Source organism: Aspergillus mulundensis, assembly GCF_003369625.1.
Source record: "Aspergillus mulundensis strain DSM 5745 chromosome Unknown scaffold_3, whole genome shotgun sequence".
NCBI lineage: Eukaryota > Fungi > Ascomycota > Eurotiomycetes > Eurotiales > Aspergillaceae > Aspergillus > Aspergillus mulundensis.
Window position 1 is genome coordinate 3,004,283 of NW_020797891.1, and position 20,655 is coordinate 3,024,937.

At 46.0% G+C, this 20,655-nt stretch overlaps 4 protein-coding genes across 4 annotated transcripts; 3 read left to right on the forward strand and 1 right to left on the reverse strand.

Annotated features, from left to right (window-relative positions):
• Window positions 1–6,765: 6,765 nt before the first annotated feature.
• Window positions 6,766–9,622, reverse strand: DSM5745_04406 (uncharacterized protein; the record flags this gene model as incomplete). The annotated part of the gene is made up of 4 exons (XM_026746422.1): window positions 6,766–7,925; window positions 7,975–8,305; window positions 8,379–9,093; window positions 9,156–9,622. 4 exons carry the CDS (start codon window positions 9,620–9,622, stop codon window positions 6,766–6,768), a joined length of 2,673 nt encoding a protein of 890 aa, XP_026605418.1.
• A 1,279-nt stretch (window positions 9,623–10,901) lies between these two features.
• Window positions 10,902–13,194, forward strand: DSM5745_04407 (pyrroline-5-carboxylate reductase; the record flags this gene model as incomplete). The annotated part of the gene is made up of 3 exons (XM_026746423.1): window positions 10,902–10,998; window positions 11,072–11,871; window positions 12,346–13,194. 3 exons carry the CDS (start codon window positions 10,902–10,904, stop codon window positions 13,192–13,194), a joined length of 1,746 nt encoding a protein of 581 aa, XP_026605419.1.
• A 236-nt stretch (window positions 13,195–13,430) lies between these two features.
• Window positions 13,431–14,838, forward strand: DSM5745_04408 (putative proline oxidase Put1; the record flags this gene model as incomplete). Its single annotated transcript, XM_026746424.1, has 2 exons — window positions 13,431–13,978; window positions 14,022–14,838. The coding sequence occupies 2 exons, from the start codon at window positions 13,431–13,433 to the stop codon at window positions 14,836–14,838; spliced, it is 1,365 nt and encodes a 454-aa protein (XP_026605420.1).
• Window positions 14,839–16,513: 1,675 nt separating this feature from the next.
• treA (alpha,alpha-trehalase treA) lies at window positions 16,514–19,757 on the forward strand (the record flags this gene model as incomplete). The annotated part of the gene is made up of 3 exons (XM_026746425.1): window positions 16,514–16,525; window positions 16,574–18,304; window positions 18,348–19,757. 3 exons carry the CDS (start codon window positions 16,514–16,516, stop codon window positions 19,755–19,757), a joined length of 3,153 nt encoding a protein of 1,050 aa, XP_026605421.1.
• Between the last annotated feature and the right edge of the window lie 898 nt (window positions 19,758–20,655).

The window sequence follows — 20,655 nt, forward strand, 5'->3', positions numbered from 1 at the left end:
ATTAGTTTTAATATTTTATTTAAGATTTTAATAAATAAGAATTTATAATTAACAAGGTGCGCATAAAGTAAAAATTTAATATTATTTAATAATTTAAATAGCATATCGCGCTTGGGTAGTAACTTTTTTTTAATATAAATTAAAATATAAACTTTAAAATATGCTAGGACAAGTATAATATAAAAAGTAAATATAAAAGTACTTAATAATTACTTACCCTTAGGTAAAACTTAATAAGCTATAAAAATTTTTAGACCTTTATAAAATTTTATAAATATTACTAAGTAATTATTAAATAGTATAATATTTTTACCTACTAGGGTTTTTATGCCTAGTAAGAGATTAACACTAGTATTAGGAATTAAAAAAGTAATAATAAAAAACTTTATAAATAAATTACTTAATACTAAACCAGGGAAATATATATTAAATTTAGTATAGGTATTTAAAGGTATTTTAGTATAAAGATTATTTACATAAATTTTTTATTTAATAAAAATAATTTTAACTCTTGGGATGCTTTGCAAGAAAGTCTTGTTATTAATAAATTAAAAATATTTAATATTAAAAATAACTTTTATATAATAAGTAATAATATTTAAACCGGCTAAAACTATAATACTATAGTAGGTTTATAATAAAAAGGTATTATAAGGTTTTTAATTAAATTTAATAATTTACACTATAGCTAGATTAATAATTAGTATAATATATAAAGTATTAATTTCTTTGTTTAACATGCTTTTAGTAAAATAATAATATTTAAAAAAAATTTTTAGGTATTTATGCAAGGCATTATTTAATAAAAAACCTACTTAATAACCTTAGTAAGTAACTATTTTAAATTATTAATAATAGGTATTTATAAAACTAGTACTAATATTAGGCTTAAAGTCTAATCCTAAAACTTTATAATTATTTTACTTACTAAATATTATAAGGTTTTAATAATAATTAGGGGCAGGGATATACTACATACTATAATATATAAAAAAATTAATTTTAAAAGGGATAAAGTAACTAAAGTTACTAAAGTGCGTATTTTAGCTAAACTATAAATTAATATTTTAGTAAAAAACATGTTAATTAAGGTTTTACTAGTTAGTATTTAGTAAAGCATTTATATTAGCAGCGTAAGCTTGTGGATAATTTACTAAGTTATTTTAGTTTTATTAGTAATAGTTTATTTCTTAGTTTTTATTTTAAAAGTTTAAAAACTAGTTTATATAATAAGCTAAAAAATAATATTATTATTACTAGTTATAATTTTACTGCTAGCTATAGTTTTATTACTAGTTATATAATAAATAATTTTAGTTTAGTACTAAGTAGTTTTAGCTATTATTATAGGGGCGCGGGGTATATATTAAATAGCCTTAGTAATTATAATTACCACGCGCAGGGCTAGGTCTAAAGTTAGCTTATTATTTATAAGGCCTAAATTTAAAGCTATAGGTAAAATAATTTTAGTATAAGTTATAATTTTATTTTAAAAAAGTAAATAAATAAAAAAAACTTTTTTTTATTATATTTTATAAGTAAGTCCTGCTATAAGAACTTTTTAAACTTTAGGATTTAAAAAAATATATTTAATATAATTTATTTATTTAGCTTAGAAATATGCTAACACAGGAAGGGATTTAAATAAAACTAAATTATTAAAATTTAATTAACTTTATTATAAATATTAAAGCCACGGTAATACTTAATAACCTTTTAAGTATAAAATTTAAATAAGCTTTTAATTTTTATATTAGCAAAGCTATACTTTATCTTTTAAAGCTTTATAAAAAAGGTATATAGGTTTAGCTTAAAGTACTTAATTAATAAAAAAATTTATTTTTTTTTATGGCGCCCTTTTAAAAACTAAGCTTTTTAATATTTAAAAGCTATAATATGTATTAATTAAGCGTAAATTTATAAAAATAAGTAGTTAAATTAGCCTTTATTATAAGTTTTTTTTTATATATAATTATGTCGCGAAGCTGGTTTATAAATATATAAATATTTTTATAAAATATATAAAAACCTTTTAACTTAATAATTATATTTTTTTTTAAATTAGGATAAAAAAAGCTAATTTTTTTTATTTTTTTAGTTATTATAAAACATGACTAGATTAACAGGCTATTAATAAAATAATATTTTAATATTTAAATGTTTTTAACCACCAAGGTTTCCTAGATTTAAATTTTTTTTATTATTTAAATTATCCGGCTCTTCTTTAAAAGGTCCTAGAGAAATTTTACTATTTTTACCACTATTTTTATTTACTATATTTTAATTATTCTTGTTATTTTTAGCTAGCTGGTTTTTGGCTAGCTAACCTAGTAATTTATTAATTTAATAATTTAGCTTTATTTTTTAGTTTTACTTATTTTATATTTATTATATTTTATTTAGTTAATTTTTTAACTTTATTAAGTGGTTGTTACTTTATTATATTATAGTATTAATTTAGTTAATACTAATATTTATTATTTAAATAGCTATTAAAATCCAAGCCAAGGTGGCGTTAATAAATATAATTATTATAATTATAATAGTTAGTTAAATAATTTAAAAGAAAGGTTAATTAAATATTTTTATAATTTATATTTATATAAGTTACTTGCTAAGCAAGGTAAATCCTAATTTTAAGCCTTTAAAAGCTTAAAAAAGTTACTAGCCTAAGGTAGCTCCTAACTTAGTATTTTTTTTAAAAAGGGCCTGCCTTTGGTTTTAGGGCAGTATAGGTAGCTATTTTATTTTTAAAATTATTAAATTTAATACTAGACTAGGATTCTTTTATTTACACTATTTTTAATAAGGTGTTTAAGCTTAAATTATAATTAGCTTTAGTATTAATAATTTATTTAATATTTACGTGTCTTGTGGCAGGTTTAGCAGTTTTAGGTTTAATATTTTTTATAATATTATTTTTAAAAGTATAAAAAAGTGGTTAAGTAAGAATTTTTAGTTTAGTAATTTTAAAGGCTAAGTAAAAGTATGTTTTACTTAGCAGGTTTATAAATTAAAATACTATTTTAATTTTATTTACTAAATTCCTGCTAACCTAGCTTAAAAACTTCTTTTTTATATTAAGCCTCTTGCTTTTAACTATATATAAAATTTTTTTTATTTTTTTATTTAGTATAAATTAATTAAGATTTTAGCTAAAAGGGTACGGGGTAAGCTAAATAAATAAAAAAGTATTAAAATACTTAGTAAAAAAAAAATTAAGTACTTTATAATATAATTAAAATTAGTAGTAAAAGCATGCTTTATTTTTTTAAAAGTATTTAGTTAATAAGTAAGCTTAGCTAACCTTTAGCTAAATATTAATTATGCTAACCGTGGATTTAAAGCATTATAAAAATTTTAAAAAAAAAGTATTATAAAAAATTTAAAAAAAAGCCTTTATATTTAAATAGTTTACTAAACAAAAGTTAAAATTAAATTACCTTTAAAAAAAGGTTTAAAAAAACTAAGGTTTTAAAAGCGGGGTTATAAAGGCGGTAATAAAAAATAAAATTTATAAAAAGTTTTAGTAAAAAAAGAAAGCACCCTATAATAATAAAAAAAAAACTTAAAAAGTAAGAGAAAAGAAGTAAAAAAAAATAGTAATTTAAAAAAGTTTAGAAGTGTAGAATATTAAGAAAAAGTAAATCTTAAATAATAAATTTATAAAGGTAAAAGTAAATTAGCAAGATAATTAATTAATAAAAATTTTAGTATAGTAAAGCTTACTAGGCATTAGTTAAATATTAATAAAAATAAGGCGTATAAATATATTAAACAAAAAAACCTAGAAATAATAAATAGTTATATAGTTTTTAGTTTTTAGTGGCTAATTAACTTGGACATGCTACTATTATAAAGGGCTAAGCTTTTTATAAGGTAAAAAATAATAATATTCCTAGGATCTTAATAATATCAAGGTAGCTAAGTACAAAGGTCGCCTACCGCCTAGGTTACATAATGTGGCAGAAAACCGTCATCATTGACAGGATGATACGTAGGTTTCTGCTTCGAACGAGAGCTGCAGGATACGCAGGCTGCGCCGGTGACAGAAGAGCAGCGCGTATAATTGCTGCGGGCTCAGCTGCTCCTCTTGGGAATCGCTCTGTCCGCAGTAGAACGAGTCTAGCTCCTTGCAGGACTTCACTAGCGCGTTGATTCCCGCCTCCCTGATGGAATTCATACACAGGGATACCGTTGAGACAGAGAGCGAGGGAAGCAGGCCAACTTCTGCAGCCGGAGTTGCCAGACGAAGCTGGTGAGGAGGGGTCGGAGGAGAAACGCGGTTGCTAATCTCGATCTTACTCAGGTGCAGGAGAGAAAGACAAGCAGTGATATCGGCGATGTCGATTCCACTGCCACTCGACCCGGAAAAGCAGCCTAGATGCAGCGTCTTCAAGCTACCTAGGCAGGCTAACGATTGCTGTGTATCATGTGGCGCCCGTGTCTGCGCGAGGCCCGTAAGCAGCGACAGCCCTGCGGGGTCAAGGGTGATGCACAGCTCTCTGAGACTGGGGAAGCAGGATATGAGTAATATAGACAGTATGATAGACTCTGTTGCCCAGAATCTGGAATCAAATGTCTCTATACTTTCCAACCCAAGATTCTGCGCCTCGGCTTTGAGCAAGCGCAGGTCAGTACTCAAAAAGCCTCGCTGCTTGGTGGCGCTTGTGGCGCTTGCAACGCTTTCATGATTCGCCACATCCCCTGTCTTCTCTGTGTCGATATCGAGTAGCTGAACCTGCGCTGCGATAAACGGACAGGTAGTTATCGTGCGACAGAGGAGGAGGAGGGATAGCAGGGAATCTTCGGCGCTGACGATGATCTCGCGGTAGAGGAGGGGCTGAGCGATTGCGTGGAATTTCTTGGAGAGGAGGCAGAAGCGCTGGAGGATTGTGGTTGAATCGATGCAGTCTAGAATCAGAAGGACGATCTCTGTGGGGAGGATGTTGAATGACATGCCCCGGATGGATTCTTGATGGATTCTTTGATGGATTGACGGGGGAGGACTGGGGAAGAAGAGGGCGAAGTAATAACAGACTTGGAAGTTGAGACTACACATCCCGCCCCGTAGGTGACTAAGCACTACGTACTCTGTGACTGAGCAGGACACTGGTCTAATATGCAGGTGAATGACTGCTGTCCCGTTTAGACTGTATATGTATGGCATCAGCTGAGGGCCTTGAAGCACGGTCTAAGAGAAGGTCAGTTGTCTCATACTACTTGTGTCTGTTTATGCCTTCAGTTTGATCACCACCTCATCGAGTCACACGTACCCTAATAGAGAAAACCCGTCTCATTCTTTGGACAAGAAAGCAAGGAATCTTAAAACCAGGTAAAAACCATAGCGGTGAACAAGTGGCACACGATTATTCCTCCGTCAGCAAGTTGCTGAGGGAGGGCTACGCTGCCCCACGCTGGCCTCCTAAACAAGCCACCCACGTCCATCACGACCACCAGTAGAGAATTGCTCCACTGTCAAAAACAAAAAACATACAACAGCTGGGATTCGCATGTGGTCACCCACCATACTACTAACCAGCCGGCGTGTGGTTTAAGTACGGCTGAGCGGACGGGAAGCCCTGTTCTCCACACCCTGTGGTCGTATGTGCCAGGTTCGAGTCAACAGAGCCTCATAAGGAAAGTGACCACAGGAGTGGTGTGCACGACGGGCGCTGGAAGCTGATTATTCAACGCAGAGAAGGAGGTACTAGTCGAGGTTGGAACTATGTCGGTTAGATTGCAGCTGCTCTCGAATCTGGATGGCGATGCCTTCTTGCACTGGCTGGGCGTCGCTTGACTGGATGCGTTGATTGTATTTTTAGCTGTACCCAGACAGATCGGAAGACGAGAAGACGGGACGGATGCCAGCAAAAAGGACAAGCTCACTGCTTCGAATGTCATTGTCTTGGTGATGTCGCCCTGTTCAACGCAACGGGGGAAGCGGGCTTCGACTTGCCGTACTCCGTACTGTACTCAGAAGGGTGCCATAAGAACCCACTGCCGGCAGCCATATAACCCCCGATCATGTCGATAAAAGCGAGCGGACGTGGTCAGGGGCTATGATTATAGCCAAGACGTATATAGCCGATGTTTCGTTTCGGAAGGCATTGTGAGATTGTCCGGCCTTGCAAATTCAGGCATTGACATAGACATCACTATAGATACAATAGTGGTGCAAGATCATGGTCCAGAACAATGATATAGTCCCCGGCCTACTGCTAGCGTCCTAGAGTCGATTAGATGGAGTCAATATCCAGACCCTCTCGAGTGATGTAGACGTACCTGGGTAACGATCGATATGCAACCGAGAAAAGTTGCCAGGTGGCATTGTTGCATCTTGAGGGTAGTGACTCAGGGCTATGCAAGGTGTAATCAGGGGACGGTCTCAAATAGCAGAAACAGAAAAGGGGACATCCAAGAGGAAACAGAAATGAAATTAAAATGAATCAACATATTGAGACCCCGAGTCGCTAGTCGGTTCCAGAATCACACCAACCTCCTGGACTCGCCGTTTGTGTCCCGGATCGAGATCCGCTTTATCTGGATAAACAACGCTGTCTATGCGAGGGCCCCAGTACTCCTGGATGAAGTCATGCAGTCCAAGCCCAAGTTCGTTGTACTTCATGGTGAACTCGACAATCAATTCCTCTAGTTGACTGATTAGCGTGGCTTCCTCTTCGCGTATCTCTTGGACCTCTGCCTCGTCCATCCTGCTGAATTCCATAGTGGGGCGCTTCCTTTGATTGTCATGGCACGTATGCGTTATTTCCAGGGCTTCGAATGTAGGTAGCGCAGGAGCTGATGAGAAATATCAAGACCGTGATCGGCTGAAAGAGGTTTTGATGGAAAATTCAGGAGCTCGTCAATCATGGCGGCGAGTGATGCGAAAGCGGATTCCCAGAAGCTCTCGTAACGGACTCTGATGAAGGCTCGAAGCATCTGCTGAAATGAGGTGCAGCCACCATTTCCAGATGTACACGCGCATGAGCAGCCGTCCCGTGAGCCGGCCGGCATGAGCAGACAAAGGCACTTGATCGTTTCTAGATCCTGTGTGGTCGTGAGCGATGCAAGACTCTTGTCTTGAGAGTACCGTTTTCCCCAAGATCGTAGGATCATTCCAATGCGGGTGCTTAGATAGAAGATTGAAGCATACCCATCCCCTGAGACTTGATAGAGGCTGGCACCCCAACGGACCATCCATTCCACGCTCTTTAAAGGAGCATACGGGTCAGGTGAGGGTCTCTGATGATCAAGAAGCTTCATGAGGGGTGTGATGCCGTTTCTACCACACTGGTTTAATTCCGTAAATCCAGCAGCATAAAGACGTTCGAAGATTGCTATGTCGCCACCCACCACACTGTATACAGAGGCGGTCAATTTCCAGTGCAAGGGCACATCAATGTTGCAGTCTTCCGATTCCCTGTGCACGTCAAAAGCTTTGGTGTCCAAGAGTCCGCTGATTGGCAGAGAAAGTGCTCGCACAACATCATCCGGCAAGTGTTCTAGAGCCAGCTTCTGGAGGTCATGTCGGGATTTGCCCAGGGCCGAAATTATCCCTATTAGAATGGAGACGTCCTTGAGATCGGCCGCTGCAAATAGATGACCCAGTTCAACGAATTCAAGGAATCCCAGAAGTATTAAGGCACATTCGGTTTCCCCCTCATAGCATGCCCAGCAAAAACAATCCCCAACTGGGTGTACGAAACGGGGACCGTCTTTGATAAGGTCAGCGGACTGACGTAGCGGCGACTCCAACAACAGGACCAGCCCATCCGGCCAGCCCAGGGACAGATGGAGAAGGTGAAAGTATCCCGTGATGAATGCGTCATGAAATCGTTGGTTATCCTCTGGCATCAAACAACGCTTGAGAGATTCTTCTGATCTGGTTAAAATGGCAATTTCGATCTCCATAAACTCAAACTCTAGCCAGTTAGAATAGTAATATGGTTATTTTTCAGTCGACTTACGTACCGTGGAGAAATCTTGGCAGTAGATATCGTGCAACTTGTGATGCGTCACAGTACCAGCTCCCACCATTCTCCAGCACAGGCGAATTCAGGGATCCACCGGAATTCAAAAGAATTTCCAGAGCGCCCAACTTCTGGTCAGATGGAGACAAGTGACCTTCCACTTCATTGAAGCGACCATAACGAATAAGGCGGTCAGATACCGTGCTGCCACGGATATCGCGCTCGTTGTAAGGTACACCAGCATCGATCATTGACTTGACCAATGCTTTGAAATCGCCAAGGGATTTTGACTCACGCCTGATTTCGGCCTCGATGTAGGAGGAGCAAAGCGCCTATCGTAAGGCGTCAGTGTAGGTTGATCGTGACCGTACTAGGAACTGCAATCACGAGCTGAACTAAACTTACATGTAAGATTGTGCTCCCATCCTCAAGACGATCCGTTGGGCTGGCCTCCCCGGTGTGGAACATCCTGAGAAGAGCCGCTTGTATCTCTTCAAAATTGGCATCTCTATCAATGCCAGCATGGTGTAGATAGAAAAACGCTGGGGAGTCGCGGCTCACCACAGCCTGCATCCGAATCACTGGGCTAATTGCAAAGGAGCCTGCGCCCCTCGTCAGAGTCATCATGACCTGCACTGAAAACCCCAGAAATCTGTTGCAGAATGTGAAACTCCCGGCAAACCCTGACGCCTGTTGACCGTCGACATACAACGGGCAGGACTCTTCGTGCAGCGAATAGGTCGAGCATGAGGACGCGGGGAAGAACCATCGGCCAAAAGACCGGTGGCTCTGTGATCCAAATCGCGTCATCCGACGGCAGGTACAGTATTGTGAGATCTGCTCGATTTGTGACCCGGGCACCCTTCGCTTCCTCCGCAACCAGGAATTCATGAGCTGCTGTTTGTCACAAAGGTCTCGTAGTAGACTCGGTTCTGGCATCGCGGGCTGGATGGGATGAGTCGCTCTAGACCTAATTGACGAGCTCTGAAAAACAGCTTGGGAGCTGGTGCCTGTTTCTTGCTGCTCGACGACCGTGAGTATTTTCGTTGTTTTCAGGTCAATAGATGACGTTCTTGATATGACGTCTTGTATCTGCCTCTGTTGCTGACGCATGAGAGCGCTTGAAACTTAATTAATCCGAGAACGAGAGTTGTAAATCTAGAGAAAGCGATTATCCCGTACCTTGTCAGGAGCTGAACAGCGAGATTCAGGTTATCTTGCAAACCCGACACCAATTCTGACAGTGTAACCAATGTCCCCTTCTTGAAAGGGTAGGCGGCTCTCTCAACATGAAGTCGAAACCGATCACGTTTCGACATAGAAGACGAACTTGGAACGTTCGAGGTGGTGGATTTGCATTCCTCCAATATCTTCTCCAGGCGCCGACATGCCTTTTCGCAGGATGCTAGATTATCCTGCACTAAAAGGCAATATTGGTCAGATGGAAGGTGTAGTTCAGTTTCCGGCGACAAGAAGCTATTGAGCAGGCGTAAGGTGCGTAAAAGGCCATTGACTTTGGCGGTAAACCCTCGAATCTCATCATCATAGTCGTGCCACGGCGTGTAGTAGCGCAAGAAACCCTGTCCAAGGGTAAGGCCAAGAGACACCACGCCGACCACTCCAGCGCTGACAGAGAATGGATCGGACATCATGCACTATGAAGAGGTAGAGAAGCTTTTAAGATTCGGAGGGGCGGGGGAGGACGCCTCACCTATGTTCTCGTCGAGAAAGCGCCAGCCGTGTCCGCCTAGACGGTTGTACGAACGGTGTCCGGGTTTTATTGGATCCACGCTAACAATGATGCGGCTGAGACAACAGCGTTCAGTCAATCAGATATTCAGGAAAGGCTGCGCCTGCTTCCAAAATCACCCTGGGATATGTCACTTACCCCGCTGTCAGCCTCACGCCGTGGCTTGGATACCCCTCAATCAACCATCCATCTTCTTCCCATTCCACTCACCTTTCACTGTCACCTCAGTCTTTGCCAGCGGCGGCGCAAAACGAACGTGGTTGCGATGGAAATATCGGACGTCGTGTTCTTGGCGTTCCCGTCTTCTGGCCAGCAACCTCCTGAGCGAGGAGTATGACGTTCGCGGGTATCTCTTCGACAAGCTGGCCGTCAGCCTGTTGGAAGGCAAGGATTCCTGGCAGATGGATTCGTTGATTGACCCGGGCTGGCCCAGCAAAACAGGATATCCGCCGCCGATTATTGTAACCGCTGTGTCTTGTGCTGAGAGAGGGTTGCAGGTTGTTGGGGGAAGCAATTGTCTTGTTGTCCCTAAGCATGCGGATGAGCCTTTGCGGTGGCTTTTCGCGATGGTTGGCAATTGACAAGGTAGGGGAGATTTAGCTCAACGTCCTTCACTGTTTAGAAACAAGGGGTTTTTCTTTGCCAGGCAAGATACCCACCGTCCAGTCGAACTGACATCCGGAGGGGTCTTCGCGACCGGAAGAAGCATGTAGCTGTCTTTCAGTTGGACCGTTGGTTGCAATGATCAGCTCAAAATCGCGAATGAAACTTTCCCCGTTTCCTTCCGGCAACGGAGCAGAGAGAGTGGCGTCTTGATGAAGGGAATGCAAAGGCAAAACTCACCAGAACAAATAAAAGGGCACTGTGTCACAGAATAAAGATGATGATCCAGGTTAGAAGAGGCCTTGGTGGCTGTGATGATAATGGGGTTGGTTGTCCTTCATGTTGTCCTGGTGATGTTGTGGTAAAGTGAGCAAGTGCACCTCCAGTGGGAAACTCCCCAAACCTCCTTCCACCTTTTACAGCCCATTCTTTGCCACTCTACTCTTTCGACATCTCGAATGAAAGCAAACTCCCGGCTCTATCTTAATCCCGCGAGACAAGATCTAGTCGCATCACCTACCTCACCCCCACCAAACAGCGCCGCGATTCGGAACAACTTCGCCAACGTGTCCAGCATGTCAGATTCCGACATGTCAGGCTCTGGATCAAGTTCCCCAGTTGACCCTTCCCTGATTGACCCAGATGGCAGAGTCATTGCCATCATTGGATGCGGTGAGTCCCGTCCCGAAGCATACCTGTACCTTTACTCCGTGCGATGCGATGTCGCTAACAAGAGGGGTTAAAGGGACAATCGGCCGCGCAATACTCGCAGGTCTCTTACGAATAGCCCGCAATGCCCCGGACGACTCTCCCGAAAGCCACCTCCATTTCTACGTTGTCACAAGGACGAAAGAATCCGCAGACCGACTTGAACAGACGTTCGACCGACCGGAAGCCCGAAACATGATCATATTTCTAAGCGAGGAAGAGATGAGATCGTCGTTGTTTACCAGGGCCCGGGTAGTGATCCTCGCGTGCCCACCTTCCAAGGCAGAAACGGTCTTGCAGAAGTACGACTTGGAGTCCACAGTCCCTCTCACAACGGTTGTTAGTCTTCTGCATGGAGTCTCGGTGCAGGATATCCAACGTTATATCCTGAAGGGTCGGGGCTGGCATCTGCATATGCCAGAGGTAATCAGGGCGAGGCCGAACATTGCGGCTAAGGTGGGCAAGTGCATGACCGTCATCGAGAGCCATCCAAACGACAGGGGCGGAAATGAGGAACGCCTGGATCGGAACGACCAGGTAATATGGCTCTTCGAATTGATAGGGGAGGTCGAGATAGTGCCTCCGGACGAGTTTGACGCAGCGGCAATGCTGGCCAGCGGTTCGATGGGATTGGCGGCGACGGCATTTCAAGGGATTATTGATGGATGTGTGGCTGAAGGACTTGGAAGAAATGAGGCGCTCCAGATCGGAAAACAGATGCTGAAGGGAATGGTTCACTTGCTCGATCGTGGAATGAGCCCTGTTCTGCTGAATGAAAATGTCTCGACGCCGGGGATATGGGCGGATAGGGATAGGTGGGCGCTCGAGAAAAAAGGGGTGAGGGAAACTTTGGCAAAGGCAACAGTCGATGGGATCAGGCGTTTGAGGGCTGAAGATGAGTCAAGCTTGTATGATGCATTTGCCGGGGACAGAAGCCATGGGCGGTCTGGCTGATTTGGTGGACGTATGTCGTGGTGTCTTTTGTGTTTTGTTTGATTGAGGTCTGATTGCATGTTCCTGTGGTAAGCCAGATGTGTTATTCTTCTTTCATTTCAAACCTTTCTTTGCCCCTCCTCTGGCATCACCCCTTCCCTAAGCGACAATCTCTTTGCTAATACATTTCGACCTTCTCCGTTGCTCCAACCCATTTATTTTTCCGCTCAACTTTTATCTCGACAAGCTAGTTCAACCTTTTGAATCGTCCAGCCGCTCTTCAGGATGAGTTCCAAAGAGACTACGCTTGCCTTCATAGGCTGTGGGTTCTTATTCCCCATGATGGCTCTCATTTCAGGCTAACAGCACGAAGGAAAGGTCGGCTCCGCTATCCTCAGCGCCCTCCTAGACGCAACGTCTCCCCAAGCTGTTAGTCGCTCGGGAGGAGGCCCAGCAAGGATCACCCGTTTCGTCGTCAGCTTCAAAACTTTTGCCTCCGCAGAGAGACTTCGAGCCCAGCACGAAGTGGACAAAAACAGAGTTACGGTCTTTGCGGAAGAGCAAATCTACTGCATGCAGCAAGCAGACATTGTTCTTTTCGCTTGTCACGAAGACGATTTGGATGACCTCGATGATAAATACCAGGAAGTGGTGGACGCTTTGAAGGGGAAGTTGGTGATTAGTATTGTGAATGGAGGCCTACCAACAGACATCCCCGCCGCTTATCGTAGTAAGGGGAATGGATGGCCAACGTTCGTGGAGGCAAGACCGAACGATGCCGTGTTAGTGCGAAAGTCTACGACTATTATCAAGGATAATAGCGCGTGCGAGGGACGTGGCGGCATGGTGACATGGATCTTTGAGCAGGTCGGCAAAGTCAGCTACATGTCGTATCTTGAGTTTGACACCGTGACCACGACAGTCAGATCCTCGATGGCTATGTTCACGCTTCCCCTTGATGGGATCCTGGACGCGTGCGTGGCTAGGGGCATGAGCAGGAACGAGATGAAGGAGATGTTCGCGCAGGTGCTGGAGGGACTGGGGGGACTTTTGAGACATGGAGTTCACCCAGGAGGGCTGAGAGATGTTATTTCCGACAACTCAAGGCCTACTGCTCGCGGAATGCTGCAATTGGAGAAGAGTGGTATCAGGGCACTGTTTGCCGAGGCAATGTTGACGGTGGGAGAGGGAATGTTGAAGGTGGGAGAGCCGATCGATGACGAATGAATGCTACACAGTGCCTGTGCGGCAAGGATGGGGAAACCGGGCCGGTCGGTACCTAGGTACTCCAAAATAAGTGTTTGCTCAAGTCGGGCAACCAGATCGGGGATCGGTATCGCGGGGTACGCTGTGGCTGCAGGGCGAGGTCGTATGTAGTGGCTTAGCGAATGAACCCCTCACTTGGAGATAGGTACTTAAACAACGTGACATCGTCCTGCTTCAAGTCTGCAGCAATCAGCGAAATGCACTCCAAAATCTTATGGCAGAAAGTCCCGATAGTAGTTTGTACCGGACTAAGGCGCTCATCTAGTTCGTCAACTACGAACCATGTCGTCCTACATCGCACGCCGTCTGCCAAAGTATCGCCCTTGGCGGTCTTGCCGACAAAGAGCCTCATCTACTCCGTGTTCTTCACTTCCTTGATGTCGTCGCCGCTGCTCAGGCCGTGTCTGGGATTGCTCAAGTATGTGATTGATTCAAAGTCCTCGTTGATTCATCCGTCGAGAAATCCAGTTATGCGCCACCTCCTGCGCACGACAATCTACAACCACTTTTGCGCCGGAGAGAACGAAGCAGAGGTCCGCCAGTCAGTCCAGAAGATGAAAGCCTTGGGATATAAGGGAGTGACCCTGGGGTACGCCCGCGAGTCCGTGGCACAGATTGACGTTAAAGATCCGGCGACACCCGAAGATGCGAAGCAGGAAGCGCTAGACCGTGCCGTCGATGAATGGAAGGACGGTAATCTGCGAACGCTCAGAATGATCGGAGTTGGCGACTGCATGAACGTCAAGTACGTACTTCATCCGTTTCAAAGACAAAAGCTCAGTTGATAGGTTCACCGGAGCGGGCCCAAGTGCGGTCGATGCTCTCACTCGAGGCGATCCGATCCCACCACCGCGAATGCAGGCAGCGATTCTTGAGATCTGTGCAACGGCTGCGGCGCAGGGATCACGGCTATGGATCGATGCAGAGCAGCAGGTTTTCCAATCGGCCATTGACAACTGGACTATTGATTTAATGAGGCAATTCAACCACCAGGACAAGGTGGTCGTCTTCAACACCATCCAGGCGTATCTCAAGGCATCGACGGAGAACGTTAGCCGGCACCTTAAACTGGCACAAACAGAAGGATGGGCGCTTGGGATCAAGCTGGTTCGAGGTGCCTACATCGCCCACGATTATCGGTCGCGAATCCATGACACCAAAGCCGAGACAGATGCCAACTACAACCACATTGTACAATCCTTGCTCACGCGACAGTATCCCACGGGCGAATCGCACGTATTTCCCAAAGTCGAGTTGTTTGTTGCGTCGCATAACGCGGAAAGCGTGCGAAAGGCCTATTCGCTGTCGCGACACCGGCTGCAGAACAGGTTTCCGACAATTCCTGTCGAGTTGGTGCAGCTGCAGGGAATGGCAGACGAGCTAAGCTGCGAGTTGCTTGCATACAATTCGAACGACGTCGACGAGGTCAAGGCCCTCGAGGTTGCGCTGCCAGGGGGTTTCAAGTGCCTTGCGTGGGGATCACTGGAGGAGTGCCTTCATTTTCTCCTGCGTCGAGCGATTGAAAACCAGTCCGCCATGGAACGAACACGAGACACGGCCATTGCGCTGCGGAAGGAAGCATGGAGGCGCATGCGGTCTTCGTGAGGTGCACGGATCGTGCTATCTGTTAGCTAAAAGGACTTGTCATGCAATAGTCCGCAAATCATATCATGCCAACAGTGAGACAGGACCTCGTGACGATGTAACTCTGACGCAGAGAAATGTAGAAGACAACGCTCTTCCACAGAGTACGGAATAATCCGCGACTCGTTCCTTGCTTGACAAGTAGTCGCTGTTGTCACATCATTGTAACTCGTTTCTGGCGTAGAAAGCGTTTGATTTCTGCGTAATCCAGGTCGTCATCTCGTTATCCTCCAAGTCTGCCTTCTGCTCCAGAGCTTCCAGAGCTTCCTGCACTTCCATCATGTAATCCTGGTAATTCGAAATAAGCGTTTTAGTGTCCACTCATGCCTCGCCGACTCTGACTGGCACGACGACAGGTATTCGATCTCGCCGACGCGGAACGATTCGATAAGGGTCCCCAGGTCGAAGGAGTAGCCGTAGAAGCTATCTTTGTAAATGGCAGAGGCTCCCCTCCCCGTATGGAGGTGCACAGCCCATTTCAGGGATCTGCCGTAGCGGGGCAGGAAAATGGTCACGGTCAAAAATGACTTCCCTATCGTGGTGGTGGTCAGCTTCTTGAAAGGATGGATCATCAGCTAGAATGAAATTTGACAAGTCGCCCGGCAAAAGGCTTGTTTGGCCATTGTGGGCGAGGCTGGGAAAGAGCGTTGTTGACTTGGTTTTCTTCTGGGTGACCGATCGCCGGCGATGTGCTGCCTGAGGGCCGAGGCTGCCAACTTCTTTCCCCGCGGGCCTCCAGCTTCAGATCCCCAGTCGGATCTCCATCACATCTCCGTCATCTCGCTCGCCGTCATCGGGATCCCATTTTCTGAACGAACCAAAGTATCCCTTTGACACCGGTCTCCCCGCAGTTTCCAGTTTTATTTCCCTGCGCCACCAGCCGCCGAAAGCTCAGACAAGTTCAGCGCCTTGGTCAAGCCTGCCAACGTCGTCCAACCCCCGGGAAAAGGAGCTTTACTACTGTACCTACAGAATGTTGGTCGGCCTCTCCAGGTCTGATTTTCTCCCCGGAATGAAGCTTAAAGTTTCGTGGTCTGTCCCACTCCGACTCCGAATGACGCTGAATTATCGGGCTAATTGTGGAACATTGTTTTCTAGTCTTTCCACGAACCTCCACTTCGTCAACGCAGGCCAGCTGACCAGGCGTACCGTTCCTTGTTTGGTTTCCCGTGAATTCCGGAAACTATACCACGCGTCGAGTGCTGCGGAATGGTCAACCGTTAGATCATAACGTCAACGGCAGCCAAATCGCGATGAAGCTGGGCGCTCCCGCGTGGCTGTCCCATAATTTCCCTTCCAATCATAATTCATGCGTTTTCTTTGCGGCAGGTCAAGGAATGATCACGGGTCCAGAAGGGAAACAAACGTCAGTGAGTCAGTGAGGTCGCATCGGATTTCCGGCATCTCCAGAATTTGCGGGGACCTGGGGTCTGGGCGCCCGTCAGCGCCGAGAGATCTTCTTTCAACTTGCTCGTCTTGGATATGATGCTGGAGATGCCATGAGCTTGGTTGCCACTCTGTCTTGGTGCGAAATTATTTATTAGCGAGCGTTTCTCGATTTCTCGCTGCCTCACGGCGAGCTGATATCCTCCTCGTCTATTTTTTTCTGCGTTTCTGCGTTCCTAGAAGCGTCAAGATGCGCTTCAAGGTACGGCTGCTTCTACAATCTCCATGTCGCGACTAATGTGTCCTCTAGCCAGTCTTTACATTATTGCCTTTCCTGCTGCTGCCTACCGGAGGTCGGGCCTCTTCGCACGATGACGCGCGGGTGGAAAATTGCGTGAGGAACCACTGCGGGAGCCATGCGTCCAGACCGTCCAACAACACCTACGAGACGATGTTTCCGGGAGTAATATGGGATGAAGACCAATGGGTTCTGACGACGAGCATTCTCGATCAAGGACATTACCAATCTCGCGGCTCGGTCGCTAACGGCTACTTCGGCATTAGTGTCTCCAGCGTCGGCCCATTCTTCGAGCTCGACCTGCCAGTCGCTGGTGATGTGATCAACGGCTGGCCGCTGTATTCGCGACGGCAGTCCTTCGCTACGATATCCGGATTCTACGATTTGCAGGCGGAAACTAACGGGTCAAACTTCCCGTGGATGAACCAATATGGGGGCGAAAGCGTCATTAGTGGCGTACCTCACTGGAGCGGCCTCATTCTAGACATCGGCGACGACGATTACCTTGATTCGACGGTGGACAACGAAACGCTCAGCGATTTTGAGTCTAGCTACGATTTCAAAGCGGGTGTTCTTTCGTGGTCGTATACTTGGAGGCCAGTGGGCGATAAGGGATCCTACGCGATCACGTATCGGCTTTTTGCTAACAAGTTGAATATCAACCAGGCTATTGTGGATCTGGAGATTGTACCGTCGCAAGATATCCAAGCGACAATTGTTAATGTCTTGGATGGGTATTCTGCTGTTCGGACGGATTTTGTGGAGTCCGGGGAAGATGACGGCGCTATATATTCTGCGGTCCGACCATGGGGCATCCCGGATGTTGCTGCCTATCTGTATGCAAACATCACTGCGTCTGAACATGTAGATCTTTCCTCTCGCAACCGCGTACATGGCAAGTCTTATGTGAGCACCAACGAGTCGTCTATCGCCCAAGCGTTCGACGTCAATTTTGTCGCCAATGAGAAAGTCCGAGTTACCAAGTTCGTCGGTGCTGCGTCCACAGACGCATTCTCGGATCCTCAGGCGACCGCAAAACGAGCGGTATCTGATGCTCTTACTGCTGGGTACGAACGTTCTTTGAGATCCCATGTCCAGGAATGGGCAAACATCATGCATGAAGATTCCGTCGATCGATACGTAGACCCTCGGACCGGAAAGCTCCCAGAAGACGAGAACATTATCAACTCGGCCATCATCGCAGTTGCCAATACCTATTACCTACTGCAAAACACGGTCGGGAAGAATGCTATCCGTCTCCTGCCCAATGCATCTCTCAATGATAACAGCTTTTCGGTCGGTGGCCTGGTCTCTGATTCGTACGGTGGTATGATCTTCTGGGATGCGGATGTTTGGATGCAGCCCGGGCTCGTCGCTTCTCACCCGGAGGCTGCCCAGGCTGTGACAAATTTTAGAACAAAGATGTACCCGCAGGCGCAGAAGAACATCGAGACGACCTACACCGGGTCCAAGAATCAGACCTACATCGACCCGTCGGCTGCGATCTACCCATGGACAAGCGGTCGCTTCGGTAACTGCACGGGCACCGGAGCTTGCTGGGACTACCAGTACCATCTGAACGGCGACATTGGGCTCTCACTGATCTATCAATGGGTGACGAGCGGCGATACCGAGACATTCCGAGAAGAGCACTTTCCGATTTACGATTCGGTTGCCGCGTTGTATGGGAGCATTGTGGAGCGCAACGGGAGTTACTGGACCTTGACCAACATGACGGATCCTGTAAGTCAGCGCCACTTTATCATGCACGCTGCTAACAGTTCAGGATGAATATGCAAACCACATCGATGCCGGTGGGTTCACTATGCCGATGATTTCCGAGACGCTCGTGTACGCCAATGAATTCCGCCAGCAGTTCGGCCTTGACCCGAACGAGACATGGTCGGAGATCTCGGACAATGTCCTGATGTTGCGGGAGAATGGGGTGACACTGGAGTACACGACAATGAACGCCACCGCCGTAGTCAAACAGGCTGATATCGTTCTCGTTACGTATCCTTTAGTCTACGACAACTACACCGCGGAAACGGCATTGACTGATCTGGACTACTATGCTAATCGACAGTCTGCCGACGGCCCGGCGATGACCTGGGCTATCTTCTCCATTGTCGCGGGTGCCGTTTCGCCATCTGGATGCTCAGCGTACACCTACCATCAGTACTCGTATGCTCCGTATGCGCGAGCGCCCTTCTTCCAATTGTCGGAGCAGATGTTGGATAACGCCAGCATAAACGGAGGCACCCACCCGGCGTACCCGTTCCTGACCGGTCACGGCGGCGCCAATCAAGCCGTCCTCTTCGGCTATCTTGGCCTTCGATTGCTTCCCGATGATTCCATCCATATTGAACCGAACCTGCCGCCGCAAATTCCGTATGTGAAGTACCGGACCTTCTACTGGCGCGGATGGCCAATCTCAGCCCAGTCCAACTACACTCATACTGTGATCCAGCGCGCGCAGAGCGAGCCACTGGACACTGCCGATCGCCGGTTTGCAAACGCCTCCATTCCTGTGTATGTTGGTCTAGCAGACAATGCAACGTTGTACCGCCTGCCTGCACACGGACGCCTTACGGTTCCCAACCGACAGATTGGTACGATCAACACGATCGAGGACAATCTCATCCAGTGCAGCCCAGTCTTCTCGAGCGATGACTTTGAGCAAGGCCAATTCCCGATTTCGGTCGTCGACGGTGCGACCTCGACGCGCTGGCAGCCAAGCTCTTCCAACGCCAGTTCTGTCACAGTCGACGTGGGCTACACGATGGATCGATCGCTCACAGTCGCATCTGGATTCCACTTTGATTGGGCGGCGGCACCCCCTATCAATGCAAGTGTGATGTTCCACGATGTGCCCCTGCAGGACCCCGTGGCGGCGTTGAGCTCCCCAGGACCGAACGTTCGGATTGTAGCGAACCTGACCAATATCGAGCAGTCTGGGCCGTACGACCCAGAGGGCACGGACTTGGATAAGATCCAAATCCCGGTCGGAAATAGCACCACAATTCAACTCGAAGGGCAGGTTCCGGTTGGGCGGTACGCGACATTGGTAATATCAGGGAACCAGGCCCTTGCGGATGGAGACGATCAGGTTGGCGCGACCGTGGCCGAGTGGGCGATTCTCGGGCCCAACTCGGGCAGGGCACAGCGACGCATCAAGCGAGTGCCTCTTTTGTAAGATAGACATCGCGTAGAATAGAAGACATCTTAGATTAAGATTATCTTCAGCATACCTTATCGCGGATTGAGTTGTTGGTGGCGTAATTTGCGTATAGCCGGGCGTTTGGGTGTTATTCCGCCACGCTCCACAGCGGGCCAACGGCGGTTGAGGATTGCAAATCGAACGAGGGCGAAGAGTCGAACTTATAAAGCAGCCTTTGCAGGCCATCTGATTGAGCGCTTGACTAATTTCCAACAGGACGTGCTTCCCCAGTTTTGCATCGGTCAGATTAATTCCAGAATCCACGCGTCTCGTCGCTGTCGATCAGTCTCAGATTTGATTCTGTAATCTGTATGCTGCACGATGCACCCCGGAAGCTTCAACGTCAACGGCCGGAGCACAGTAAGAGTAAAGCTCCTGCCGATCTAATTTGTTATCTCGCTTCGGCCGAACAACCGTCTGTGGGAGGTCAGCATAGTAGCCGGGATTCTCCTCTGTAGCAAGCCGTAGACTATTCTTAGACCTCGTGTTGGGCGGCTTACTTGCCAGCAATCAGGGAATTGTACGACGAGCTATTGCTGGGGTATTGGCTGATGCTCAGCTTGCAGGGAGAATTCCGTTCAGTCACACAATCAGCGCAATCACACAGTCGGTCACACCAATAGCGCGCGGGAATCGGTGCCTTGGCCATGGCGAGTCTCCTGATGCCAAGCCCCGGCCACTCGGTGGACTCTTCTCCTTCTCATTCTTCTCTGTGTTATTACCAAGCACTCTGGTCGAGACCTCTACAACTGCTCCCAGTGCCAACCACTCATCAGACCACAATTACTGATGGCCAAGAGGATCGCCTGCTCGGCATGCGTTTGCTTAACCACGAGGAGACATCGCCCCGAGCCCCCTTTGCCCGTTTCTGGTT